This window comes from Somniosus microcephalus, chromosome 12 (assembly GCF_052327205.1).
Source record: "Somniosus microcephalus isolate GS21.2 chromosome 12, FLI_Smic_1.0, whole genome shotgun sequence".
Lineage (NCBI taxonomy): Eukaryota > Metazoa > Chordata > Chondrichthyes > Squaliformes > Somniosidae > Somniosus > Somniosus microcephalus.
In genome coordinates this window covers 208,608,820-208,623,405 of record NC_140998.1, presented here as the reverse complement: position 1 = coordinate 208,623,405, position 14,586 = coordinate 208,608,820, and the positions used below count along the sequence as shown (strand labels likewise).

General features: G+C 46.4%; 1 protein-coding gene across 1 annotated transcript in view; it reads right to left on the bottom strand.

Moving 5' to 3' along the window:
- Nucleotides 1-609: 609 nt before the first annotated feature.
- Nucleotides 610-14,586, bottom strand: part of LOC147109983 (uncharacterized) — a gene marked incomplete at its 5' end in the record, with an annotated part of 144,256 nt that continues 130,279 nt past the window's right edge. The window contains one exon of the mRNA XM_086002450.1: nucleotides 610-781. Within this exon, the coding sequence (XP_085858576.1) occupies nucleotides 738-781 (44 nt within the window). The remainder of the gene's footprint in view (nucleotides 782-14,586) is intronic.

Below are 14,586 nucleotides of genomic sequence, written 5' to 3'. Positions count from 1 at the left end.
ATTATCTGAGGAGTTGCGAATGACGCTGAACACTGTGCAGTCATCAGCGAACATCCCCACTTCTGACCTTAGGATGGAGGGAAGGTCATTGATGAAGCAGCTGAAGATGGTTGGTCCTAAGACACTGCCCTGAGAAACTCCTGCAGTGATGTCCTGGGGCTGTGATGATTGACCTTCAACCACCACAACCATGTTCCTTTGTGCTAGGTATGACTCCAGCCAGTGGAGAGTTTTCCCCCCCGATTCCCATTGACTTCCTGATAGGTGTACCCTTGCAATTCTGGTATCCTTGTAAATCTTCTCTGCACCCTTACCAGTGCCTCGGGATGGAAGGGTGGCGGGGGTGGTGTTTGGGTTGGACCAGGAGTGGGGGTTGGGTCTGGGGGATGGTAGTGGTTGGATAGGATGGGGGGTGTTTGGGTGTGGGTGAAGATGAGGACCGGATGGGGTGGTCGGATGGTGAGGAGCGTGGTTGGGAGGGGGTCAGACAGGGTAAGACGCTAAATCACGTTCCTACTGCAGTAAATTTAATTGACCCGTTACTCCTTTAGTCCTGGAGAATCATATTATTGCTTATACTGAATAAAGTGTTCCTTGTGTGTAACGATGAATGCTTCAGCACAAGTTCTGTTTTATTCCAGTGGAATGCTACGGGCAAGGAAAATTACAGGAATACATTCTGAAACAAATGGGCAGTCCCTGATTTGGAGGAGATCCCGAGATTCCATGTGTTCTGTTCATCTACGAAGTGTCGCACGAAACTGAAGATCTCCGTAACGCTCTACAATGGATTCAAAGTAATATTGTTATTCTGTTTCACTTTGCCTCTCGTAGCTTTTCTCTCTGTATATTTCCTCTCTAATAAGTAGAGCACATAATCTAGGCCGACACTCCCAGTGCAGTACTGAGGGAGCGCCGCACTGTCGGAGGGGCAGTACTGAGGGAGTGCCGCACTGTCGGAGAGGCAGTACTGAGGGAGCACAGCACTGACTGAGGGAGCACAGTACTGTCAGAGGGGCGGTACTGAGGGGGCGCTGCAGTGTCGGAGGTGCCTTTCTTCTGATGAGACGTTAAACCGAGGCCCCGTCTGCTCTCAAGCGGTTATAAAAGATCCCACAGCACTATTTTGAAGAAGAGCAGGGGAGACCTCGCTGGTATCCTGGGCCAATATTTATCCCTGAACCAACACTTAAAACAGATTTATCTCATTGCTGTTTTTGGGAGCTTGCTGTGTACAAATTTTCTGCCATGTTTCCTACTTTACAACAAAAGCTCTTCATTGGCTGAGAAGCGCTTTGGGACATCCTGAGGTTGTGAAATGTGCTATATAAATGTAAATCTGAAATGTGATTTGTAGTGTATGTGCCTTTAAGAGCCCCATGTGTACTGTAATGCCGGTAATGGCCACTCGAGCTATATAAGCCTGTATATTGTGTTGTATCCGTTAGTTCCCCTCCAGACTTTGTTTAGTAAACACCTATGAAACCAACTCCTGTCTTCAGTGTCTCTATCAACACACAGACACAACAGTGGCGACGAATTGGAAACGGACTTACCTGCAATTCGGCAGCACCTCAAGGACATCGATTCCTCTGGCGTCCAAAGTTGAAGAAAAATCAAGAAAAAGAAAAAGCTGTGGTTTCACCAGCTAGCCAAGCTGGTGGCAGGTACTGCAATAATCCTTCCTGGGCGTCGGGCTGGGGCTCCAGCGGCTGGCTCTACAGCTGGGCCAAGCAGCGAAAGCGGAGGCAAGCAGTAACAGACGGGGAGGGAGCACTCGGGAGACGGCCGGCGCTGCAAACAGGTCGGCGTTCAGACCTAGAGAGAGAGTCCGGCGGGAACAAGTCTCCAACTGTAAATAAATAAATAAATAGAAAGAACGGAAACCGCGGGAAACAGCTTTGTCATCGGCAGCAGCGGCGGGGAAGCGCGGGAAGCGCCATATCTTTTCTGCAGAAAAGAAAGAAAAGCGCGGGAAGCGCCATATCTTCTCTAGGATGCCTAAGTCTGGCAATATTGATGCTTTTGATAACGAGATAGAGGATTGGACCACATATGTGGAAAGAGTGGAGGTACATTGCACCGCAAATGGAATAGAAGATGAAAAAAAAGCTTCAGTACTGCTAAATCTAATGGGCGCAAAAACATACGGGCTGTTACGAAATTTAATCACTCCAGCCAAACCAAAGGACAAGAATTTTAAAGAAATTGTTGATACCCTACAGGAGCACTTAAACCCAACACCGCTGCTGATAGCGGAACGATTCAAATTCTTCAAGAGAAATCAACACAAGAATGAAAGTAACGCTGATTACCTCACCAAATTAAGAAAGCTATCAAAACACTGCCAATTCGGGGCAGGACTAGCAGATTATCTTCGAGACAAATTCATCTGCGGTCTCCTAAGTGAAGGAACACAGAAAAGGCTGCTTTCTGAAAAAGATTTAACACTGGACAAGGCTTTCAGTATGGCTGTATCATACGAAGCAGCCGCAAGAGGAGCTGCAGAGATACAACAAAAGACACAGGGTTCCATGTTTTTCTTCAACTTTGGACGCCAGAGGAATCGATGTCCTTGAGGTGCTGCCGAATTGCAGGTAAGTCCGGCACTTCGGCACCCATGAAATGACACAGGGTTTCGAGAGATGTTATCGCTGTGGCAGATCCACCCATCACCAGAGGGACTGCTGGTTCAAGGACAAAGCATGCAGGCAATGCGGAAAGATTGGACACATTGCACGGGTATGCCAATCTGGACAAAAAAATCCACAGACAGGAAAAAAAAAATCAATTAAGAAAAGTACAGAAAGGTACAAATGATGACGGACAGTAGCTCCGAAGACCAGAAGAGCGATAGCGACTCCGAAAACAAGAGACTAAGCTGTCTCAAATTACATAATGTAATTGCCAAAGATGATTACCAGACCATTTGGGTTACCCTCACGATAGCAGGGTCCCCAGTTAAAATGGAGCTAGATACAGGATCAGCTCTGACCGTCATAAATCGACGGGATTACGAGCGGCTATTTCCGCATATACCTTTAAAAGACACATCCATTATCTTGAAAACATATACGGGGCAGAAAGTATACCCCAAAGGAAAAATAAGGGTGCCTGTTGTATACAACGGCAAGGAAATACAAAAGTTGTATTTATACATTCTACAAGATGGTGGTCCACCGCTGTTGGGACGTGAATGGATCAGGAAAATACGTTTAGACTGGCACTCCATTCAGGCACTGACGGTGACCAGTAAGAAAAAAAACAATGATGACGTCATACCTGAACGATTAAAAGACATCTTGGCCAACGCCAAAGAAGTGTTTCAAGAGAAACTAGGAACTTTGAAAGGCATCACCGCCTCAATAAAAGGGAAGATGCAGCAATTCCCAAGTTTTTTAAGGCAAGGCCGGTGCCATACGCAATTCGTCCAGCAGTCGAGGCAGAGCTGGAGAATTTGGAAAAGGCAGGCGTATTATCCAAAATAGATTGGAGCGAGTGGGCAACACCCATCGTTCCAGTCATGAAGAAAGCATTGAATAATGATAAATCTGAAGAACAGAGAAAAATTTGCATCTGTGGAGACTTCAAGGTGACTGTAAACCCGGTCCTTCACACGGTACAGTATCCTCTTCCGAGGGTAGAAGATATTTTCGCCTCACTATCCGGAGGGAAACGTTTCACCAAAATTGACTTGGCACAGGCATATCTACAGATGGAGGTTGAAGAGGCCTCTAAAAAAATATCTCACGATAAATACACACAAAGGTCTGTACCAGTACAATCGACTGGTTTTCGGAGTAGCATCCGCTCCAGCTATCTGGCAAAGAGCAATGGAGCAAGTCCTCCAAGGGATTCCGGGGACTCAATGCTACCTAGACAACATCCTTGTAACAGGAGAAAATGACAACGAGCACCTTGCCAATTTGGAGCAGGTGCTCACTAGGCTGAGAGAACGGGGCCTACGAGCAAATTGCCCCAAGTGCGAATTTTTCCAAAATCAGATATCATATTGTGGCCACATAATTAATAAGGAAGGGTTGCATAAGTCACCTGAAAAAATTGAAGCGGTCATAAAAGCCCCAGCACCTGAAAATGTTTCACAATTAAGGTCGTTCCTGGGATTAATAAATTACTATCATAAATTTTTACCGAACTTATCAACTCTTCTACACCCTCTTAATGAACTGCTACAAACAGGAGTAATTTGGAAATGGAGCGAAGACTGTAAACGTGCCTTCCATAAATGCAAAGACTTAATCACGTCCAAAGAAGTTTTGGCTCATTACAACCCATCACTGCCAATCAGACTGGCATGCGATGCATCCCCTTACAGCGTAGGAGCAGTATTATCGCATACATTCCCTGATGGCTCGGAATGGCCGATAGCTTTTGCGTCACGCTCATTGAACTCAGCTGAGCGTAACTATGCCCAAATCGACAGGGAAGCACTCAGCCTGGTATGGGGAGTGAAGAAATTCAACCATTACCTACACGGGCAAAAATTTACCTTGTTGACTGACCATCAACCCCTCATCTCCATATTCAACCCTAAAAAGGGTGTTCCCATTATGACAGCGCAAAGGCTACAGAGGTGGTCCCTTTTTCTAGGGGCACACCAATACAACATAGAATAGAAAGGATCAAAACAGCATGGGAATGCTGATGGGTTATCGCGCCTACCTTTGCCAACGGTAGAAGAAGCACCTACCGTAGACCCAGTGGAGATTTTCCACTCTACCATAGTCGAATGTCTACCAGTAACAAATTCTGCCATTGAAAGGGAAACTAGAAATGACCCGACTCTCTCACGAGTCTACGATTTAACAGTGAAGGGATGGCCAGCACATGGCGAACCACTGTTGCCAGCATTCTCGCAAAGAAGAGAACAGCTGTCAGTGTGCCGAGGAACCTTGATGCGTGGATCCAGAGTGGTGATTCCACCCAAACTCCAGGATAAAGTTCTAAAGGAGCTTCACGAGGGGCATCTGGGTGGATTGAAAATGAAGAACCTAGCCAGGGCGTTTGTATGGTGGCCAGGTATCGATGGAGACATCGAAGAAATGACCAAGAGCTGCCTAGGATGCCAGAAGGTCCAAAACGCTCCACCACAAGCCCCTCTACATCCATGGGAGTGGCCCTCATCTCCCTGGCAAAGGGTACACATCGACTTTGCTGGTCCATTTATGGACTCAATGTTCTTAATCGCGGTTGATGCACACTCCAAGTGGCCGGAGGTAATAAAGATGTCCTCCACCACCACAGAAAAAACCATCACAGTATTAAGGACCATATTTGCCAGGAATGGGCTGCCGGAACAGATCTGTTCTGATAATGGACCGCAATTTGTGTCCGAAGAATTCAGGAAGTTCTTAAAAAACAATGGGGTTAAGCACTACACGTCCGCCCCATACCATCCCGCCACCAATGGATTGGCTGAAAGGTTTGTCCAGACCTTCAAGAAGGCCATAAAGGCCATGGGTAATGAAGACATAAAACTTCAGCACAAGGTGGATAACTTCTTGTTCGCATACAGGAATGCAACACATATGGTTACAAACCAAACTCCCGCCATGATGTTCTTCAATAGAAGCCTAAGATGCCGGCTGGATTTGATCAAGCCCAACATCAGAAGGGACGTGGAGAACCGGCAATTTCAAGGCATGAATGAAAGGCCAACTAGAACCTTCCAGATAGGTCACCAAGTTTTGGCCCGGGACTACCGTACCGAGAAATGGCAGCCTTGAACTATCTGCACACGACTAGGACCGCTGATGTATACCGTGGACATCGGAGAAAGCATAATAAGGCGCCATGCTGACCAAATCATAGAGTCATCCGAAAAGGGACAACCTACACCACAACTCTATACGCCTAACGATGAAGTAGAGATACCCATATCTACCTCCGATCCGGTGATACTGGAACCCGATGAACCCAACACTGGCATTCAAGCCGAATCAGCCTTGCCAAAAGAACCTACTACACCACCAGAAACTGCTACACCACCGAGGCGTTATCCGGACCGAGTCAGGAAGCCTCCAGAGAGACTGACTTATAATTAATTAACTGCAGCAATGTGTAGATTATTTTTCTTGTAACATGTAATTAATATTTACTTAAAATATTATGTACTGGTTGGCTAAAAGGGGAGGAATTGTAGTGTATGTGCCTTTAAGAGCCCCATGTGTACTGTAATGCCGGTAATGGCCACTCGGGCTATATAAGCCTGTATATTGTGTTGTATCTGTTAGCTGTTAGTTCCCCTCCAGACTTTGTTTAGTAAACATCTATGAAACCAACTCCTGTCTTCAGTGTCTCTATCAACACACAGACACAACATGAATGGTGCAAGGGGGAGGGTTTCAAATTACTGGGACATTGGAACCGGTTCTGGGTGAGGTGGGACCAGTAAAAACTGGACGATTTGCACCTGGGCAGAACCGGGATCAATGTCCCAGGGGGAGTGTTTGCTAGTGCTGTTGGGGAGGATTTAAATTAAAATGGCAGGGGGTTGGGAACCTGTGCAGGGAGACAGAGGAAAGGGAAGCAAGGATAGAAACAAAAGACAGGAAGGAGAAAAGCAAAAGTGGAAGGCAGAGAAATCAAGGGTGTGAATCAAACAGGGCTACAGTAAATAATAATTCTAAAAGGACTAAGGCCTGGAAATTGGGTGTGTAGCGCCACCTGTTAGCGCCTAAAGAGGCAGTCAGTGGCTGTAGCGCCACTGGCCGCGCCTCCCGCGATATTCAGTGGGGGCGCTAATGGTGGCATTAGCCTGTTGTGCTGCGCTGCCACCGATGACGTCATCGGTGTGCGCAGCGCCCCATTAGCGCCCCGATCGTGATATTTGGTAGCGAACGCCGCTGTAGCGCTGTTCGCTACCCGTGCCCAGTTCACAGGGCCTTGCTGTGCCAGCAGAGGCGCAAGTTAAGGTGGAGGTTTGGGGCGGTCGCTTTTTCCGGTGGCTGCCTGCCAGCACCTCCGTCCCCGGCCTCCTGATCCCCCGCTGCGATATTCAGTTTCAACGCCCTAAGAGGGACGCGGAGCACCTCGAGGCTCGCCCTGTGTCCCTCTTGGGGTGCTCAAGCTGAATTTCCAGCGATCGCTAATGCTCCGATCGCTGCGCTAAATCCTGCGCCCAGGCGAGCTTGGCGCCCCTTTTGCGGCTCAACCCAATTTCTCCCCCTAAGAGTGTTAAAAAAAACAAGCCTGAAGGCTTTGTGTCTTAATGCGAGGAGCATTCATAATAAGGTCGATGATTTAGCTGCGCAAATAGATGTAAACGGATATGGTGTAATTGGAATTACGGAGACATGGCTCCAGGGTGACCAAGGCTGGGAATTCAACATCCAGGGGTATTCAATATTCAGGAAGGACAGGCAAAAAGGAAAAGGAGGTGGGGTAGCATTGCTGGTTAAAGAGGAGAACGGCTGCAGGGCATTCTGAAGGGGGAGGGTGAACAGTCAGAGGTCGTGGTTCACATTGGGACCAATGACATGGGTAGGAAGAGGGATGAGGTCCTGCAGCAAAAATTTAGGGAGCTAGGTAGCAGATTAAAGAGCAGGACCTCAAAGGTTGTAATCTCTGGATTACTCCCGGTGCCACGTGCTAGTGAGTATAGGAATAGGAGGATAGAGCAGATGAATGCGTGGCTAAAGAGTTGGTGCAGGAGGGAGGGCTTTAGTTTCCTGGATCACTGGGCCTGCTTCTGGGGAAGGTGGGACTTGTACAAGTCGGACGGGTTGCACCTGAACCAGAACGAGACAAATATCCTTGCGGGGAGGTTTGCTAGCACTGTTCGGGGGTGTTTAAACTAACTTGGCAGGGGGATGGGATACAGAGTGGAGCTATAATAGGGGGTGATGTACAGCCAAATATAGAGGAAAAAACAAGTCAGACTGGAAGGCAGAGCAAATATGTAACAGCACAAGGGAGTAGGGCAAGGCTGGATGGCATTTATTTTAATGCAAGGAGTCTTACGAATAAGGTGGATGAACTGAAGTTGTTGATGAACACATGGGAGTACGATATTGTTGCTATCACGGAGACATGGTTGAGGGAGGGGCAAGACTGGCAGCTCAATATTCCGGGGTATAGAATCTTCAGGCGAGACAGAGGGGGGTGTAAAAGAGGAGGGGGTGTCACAATATTAATTAAGGAGTCAATTACTGCTGTGAGGAGGGATGATATATTAACAGGTTCCTCTAATGAGGCCATATGGGTTGAACTTAAAAACAAAAAGGGGGCTAGCACTTTGCTAGGAGTGTAAACAGCCAGGGGGAGATAGAGGAACAGATATGTAGGCAAATCTCAGGGAAATGTGCAAATAATAAGGTAATAATAGTGGGGGATTTCAACTTCCCCAATATTAACTGTGATAGTCAGAGTGTGAAAGGCTTAGAGGGTGCAGAATTCTTAAAGTGCATCCAGGAGAGCTTTTTGAGCCAGCATGTAGAAAGTCCTACAAGAGAGGGGGCGGTATTGAACCTAATTCTGGGGAATGTGGCCGGGCAAGTGGTAGAAGTGTTAGTAGGTGAGCACTTTGGTGACAGTGACCATAATTCAGTGAGATTTAAGGTACCCATGGAAAAGGACAAGGATGGACCGGAAATAAAGGTTCTAAATTGGGGGAAGGCCGATTTTAATATGATAAGGCAGGATCTGGCCAAAGTGGACTGGGATCAGCTACTTGAAGGAAAATCCACATCGGAGCAATGGGAGTCTTTCAGAAAGGAAATTGAGAGAGTACAATGGCAACATGTTCCCGTAAAGGTCAAGGGTGGGACCAACAAGCCCAGGAAACCTTGGATGTCAAGGGATATACGAGAATGGATTAGGAAAAAAAGGGGGGCTTTTGGCAGATACAAAGGACGAAAGACAGAGGAAGCCCTAGAGGAGTATAAAAAGTGCAGGGGATATTAAAACAGAAATTAGGAGAGCGAGGAGGGGCCATGAAATAACACTGGCGAGCAAAATAAAGGAAAATCCTAAGGTGTTTTATAAGTATATTAAGGGCAAGAGGATAACTAGGGAAAGAGTAGGGCCCATTAGGGGCCAAAGTGGCAAGCTGTGTGTAGAGCCAGATGATGTAGGTGGGGTTTTAAATGAATTTTTTGCATCTGTGTTCACTATGGAGAAGGACGATGTAGACATAGAAATCGGGCAGGGGGACTGTGATATACTTGAACATATTAGCATCGAGAGGGAGGAGGTACTAGCGGTTTTAGTGGGCTTAAAAGTGGATAAATCCCCAGGCCCGGACGAGATGTATCCCAGGCTACTATATGAGGCAAAGGAGGAGATTGCAGGGGCTCTGACACAAATTTTCAGAACCTCTCTGGCCACAGGGGATGTGCCAGAGGACTGGAGAACAGCTAACATAGTACCATTATTCAAGAAGGGTCGTAGGGATAAACCAGGGAATTATAGGCCAGTGAGCCTAACATCAGTGGTAGGGAAATTATTGGAAAAAATTCTGAGGGACAGAATTAGTCTCCACTTGGAGAGGCAAGGATTAATTAGGGATAGACAGCATGGCTTTGTCAAGGGAAGATCATGTCTGACCAATTTGATTGAATTTTTCGAGGGGGTGACTAGGTGCGTGGATGAGGGTAGTGCAGTGGATGTGGTTTACATGGATTTCAGTAAGGCTTTTGATAAAGTCCCACATAGGAGACTGGTCAGGAAGGTAAGAGCCCATGGGATCCAGGGTGCCTTGGCACATTGGATCCAAAACTGGCTCAGTGGCAGAAGGCAGAGGGTGATGGTGGAAGGTTGTTTCTTGTGACTGGAAGCCTGTGTCCAGTGGGGCACCGCAGGGATCGGTGCTGGGTCCCTTGCTGTTTGTGGTCTACATTAATGATTTGGATGTGAATAAAGGGTATGATCAGTAAGTTCGCAGATGACATGAAAATTGGTGGGGTGGTAAATAGCGAGGAGGGAAGCCTCAGACTACAGGAAGATATATATGGGTTGGTCAGATCGGCGGAACAGTGGCAAATGGAATTTAACCCTGAAAAGTGTGAGGTGATGCATTTTGGAGGGACTAACAAGGCAAGGGAATACACAATGAATGGTAAGACCCTAGGAAAGACAGAGGATCAGAGGGACCTTGGTGTGCATGTACATAGATCCCTGAAGGCAGCAGAACAGGTGGATAAGGTGGTTAAAAAGGCATATGGGATACTTGCCTTCATTAGCCGAGGCATAGAATATAAGAGCAGGGAGGTTATGATGGAGCTGTACAAAACGCTGGTAAGGCCACAGCTGGAGTACTGTGTGCAGTTCTGGTCACCACACTATAGGAAGGATGTGATTGCTTTGGAGAGGGTGCAGAGGAGATTTACCAGGATGTTACCTGGGCTGGAGCGCTTCAGCTATGAAGAAAGACTGGACAGGCTGGGGTTGTTTTCCTTGGAGCAGAGAAGGCTGAGGGGGGACCTGATTGAGGTGTACAAAATTATGAGGGGCATAGATAGGGTAGATAGTAAGGAACTTTTCCCCTTAGTAGAGGGGTCAATAACCAGGGGGCATAGTTTCAAGGTAAGGGGCAGGAGGTTTAGAGGGGATTTGAGGAAAAACTTTTTCACCCAGAGGGTGGTTGGAATCTGGAACTCACTGCCTGAAAGTGTGGTAGAGGCAGGAACCCTCACAACATTCAAGAAGCATTTAGATGAGCACTTGAAACGCCATAGCATACAAGGCTACGGACCAAGTGCTGGAAAATGGGATTAGATTAGACAGGGCTTGATGGCCGGCGCGGACGTGATGGGCCGAAGGGCCTCTTTCTGTGCTGTATAACTCTATGACTCTATTAACACAATTGTAAGGAAGGATATTAGCTCTGATGATGTGGAATCTGTATGGGTAGAGATGAGAAATACCAAGGGGCAGAAAACGTTAGTGGGAGTTGTATACAGACCCCCAAATAGTAATGCTGAGGTTGGGGCTGGCATTAAATGGGAAATTAGAGACACGTGCAATAAGGGCACAGCAGTTATCATGGGTGACTTTAATCTACATATAGATTGGGCTAACCAAATCAGTAACAATACTGTGGAGGAGGAATTCCTAGAGGATACAGGATGGTTTACTGGACCAATATGTCGAGGAACCAACTAGAGATCAGGCCATCTTAGACTGGGTATTATGTAATGAGAAAGGATTAATTAGCAATGTTGTTGTGCGAGGCCCCTTGGGGAGGAGTGATCATAATATGATAGAATTCTTCATTAAGATGGAGAGTGACGTAGTTGACTGAGTCTAGGGTCCTGAATTTAAATAAAGGAAACGACGATGGTATGAGGCACGAGTTGGCTAGGATGGATTGGGGAACGTTACTTAAACGGTTACCGGTGGATAGGCAATGGCAAACATTTAAAGATCGCATAGATGAACTACAGAATTTGTTCATCCCTGTTTGGCATAACAATAAAACAAAAAAGGTGACTCAAACGTGGCTAACAAGGGAAGTTAGGGATAGCATAAGATCCAAGGAGAGGACATATAAATTGGCCAGAAAAAGCAGCAAAACTGAGGACTGGGAGCAGTTTAGGATTCAGCAAAGGAGGACAAGGGATTAATTAAGAGGGGGAAAATAGAATATGAGAGTAAGCTTGCAGGGAACATAAAAACTGACTGTAAAAGCTTCTATAGATATGTGAAGAGAAAAAGATTGGTGAAGTCAAACGTAGGTCCCTTGCAGTTAGAACCAGGGGAATTTATAATGGGGAACAAAGAAATGGCTGACCAATTAAATACATACATTGGTTCTGTCTTCATAAAGGAGGACACAAATAACCTTCCAGAGATTTCGGGAAACACAGGGTCTAATGAGAGGGAGGAACTGAATGAAATCAGTATTTGTAAGGAAATGGTGTTAGGGAAATTGACGGGATTGAAGGCCAATAAATCCCCAGGGCCTGATAATCTACATCCTAGGGTACTTAAGGAAGTGGCCCTAGAAATAGTAGATGCATTGCTGGTCATCTTCCAAAATTCTATGGACTCTGGAATAGTTCCCATGGATTGGAGGGTAGCTAATGTAACCCCACTATTTAAAAAAGGTGGTAGAGAGAAAACGGGGAATTATAGACCGGTAAGCCTGACATCGGTAGTGGGGAAAATGCTCGAGTCCATTATAAAAGATGTAATAGCAGAGCAGAAAACAGTGACAGAATCGGACAAAGTCAACATGGATTTACAAAAGGTAAATCGTGCTTGACTAATCTGGAATTTTTTGAGAATGTAACTGGTAGAATAGATGAGGGAGAACCAGTGGATGTGGTGTATTTAGACTTTCAATAAGGTCCCGCATAAGAGATCGGCATGCAAAGTTAAAGCACATGGGATTGGGGGTGAAGAACTGACTTGGATAGTGAACTGGTTGGCAGTCAGGAAGCAAAGAGTCGGAGTAAACGGGTCTTTTTCCGAGTGGCAGGCAGTGACTCGTGGGGTACCGCAGGGATCGATGCTAGGACCCCAGCTATTCACAATATATATAAATGATCTAGATGAGGGAACTAGATGTAATATCTCCAAGTTTGCAGACGACTCAAAGCTGGGTGGGCGTGTGTGCTGTGAGGAGGATGCAGAGAAACTCCAGTATGATTTGGACAGGTTGGGTGATTGGGCGGATGCATGGCAGATGCAGTATAATGTGGATAAATGTGAGGTTATCCACTTTGGTGGCAAAAACAGGATGACAGATTATTATCTGAACGGCAACAGATTGGGAAAAGGGGAAGTGCAATGAGACCTGGGTGCCCTTGTGCACCAGTTGCTGAAGGTAAGCATGCAAGTGCAGCAGGCGGTTAAGAAGGCAAATGATATGTTGGCCTTCATAGCGAGAGGATTCGAGTACAGAAGCAAGGATGTCTTGCTGCAGTTGTACAGGGCCTTGGTGAGACCACACCTTGAGTATTGTGTGCAGTTTTGGTCACCTTATCTGAGGAAGGATGTTCTTGCCATGGAGGGAGCGCAGCGAAGATTCACCAGACTGATACCTGGGATGGCAGGAATGAGGAGAGATTGGGTCAATTGGGCTTATACTCACTAGAGTTTAGAAGAATGAGAGGGGATCTCATTGAAACTTATAAAATTCTAACAGGACTAGACAGACTCGATGCAGGAAGGATGTTCCTGATGGCGGGGGAGTCCAGAACCAGGGGTCACAGTCTAAGGATAAGGGGTAAGCCATTTAGGACAGAGATGAGGAGGAATTTCTTCACCCAGAGAGTGGTGAACCTGTGGAATTCTCTGCCACAGAAGGCAGTAGAGGCCAATTCATTAAATATATTCAAGAAGGAGTTAGATATATTTCTTAAGGCTAAAGGGATGAAGGGATATGGGGAGAAGGCAGGAACAGGGTACTGAGTTTGGATGATCAGCCATGATCTCATTGAATGGCGGAGCAGGCTCGAGGGGCCGAATGGCCTACTCCTGCTCCTATCTTCTATGTTTCTATGTGATGTATTTTGGAAGGAGACATGAGAGGCAATATAAACAAAATGATACAATTTTTAAGGTGGTGCTGGAACAGAGACACCTGGGAGTTTACTTACAGAAATCTTGAAAGTGGCAGGACAAGTTGAGAATACTGTTAATAAAGCATACGGGATCCATGGCTTCATAAATAGAGGCATAGAGTACAAAAGCTTGGAAGGTATGCTAAATTTATAAATCATTGGTTAGGCCCCAGGTGGAATATTGTGCCCAATTCTCGGCACCTTGAAGGATGTCAAGCCCTTGGAGAGGGCACAGAGATTGACGAGAATGGCACCAGGATTGAGGGACTTCAGTTACGTGGAAAGACTGGAGAAGCTGGGATTGGGGAGATTTGATGGAGATGTTCAAAATTGGAAGGGTTGTGGTAGAGTAAATAAAGAGGAACTGTTTCCATGAGCAGAAGGGTTGGCAACCAGAGGACACAGAGTTAAGATAATTGGCAAAATAACCAGGGGGAGATGACAAGTCACCCCCTCCAGGTGGGATGTATCCTAGGTTGCTGAGGGAAGCTAGGGTGGAGATAGCAGAAGCTCCGACCACAATCTTTCAATCCTCCTTAGATATTGGAGTGGTGCCAGAGGACTGGAGGATTGCAACTGTTAAACACCCTTGTTCAAAAACGGGGAGAGGGATAAACCTGATAACTACAGGCCAATCAGTCTAATGTCAGTGGTGGGGAAACTAATAGAGACCATTGTCAAGGACAAGATTAATTCTCACTTGGAGAAGCGTGGGTTAATGAGGAACAGCCAGCATGGATTTGTTAAAGGCGAATCGTGTCTGACTAACCTGACTGAGTTCTTTGATGAAATAACAGCGAGGGTTGATCAAGGTGCAGTAGATGTTGTATATATCGACTTTCAAAAGGCATTTGATCAAGTACCTCATAATAGACTCATTCAGAAAATTGACCCTTAGTGTTAGGGGGATTAAATATGTGGGGTTACGGGGATAGGGTGGCCTCTATCTGCACTGTGGGGTTTCTGTGATTTCTGTGAGAAGCATATGGCATTAAAGAGACGACAGTTCATAATTGGCTAAGTGATCGGAGGCAGAGAGTAGATATGAAGGGATGTT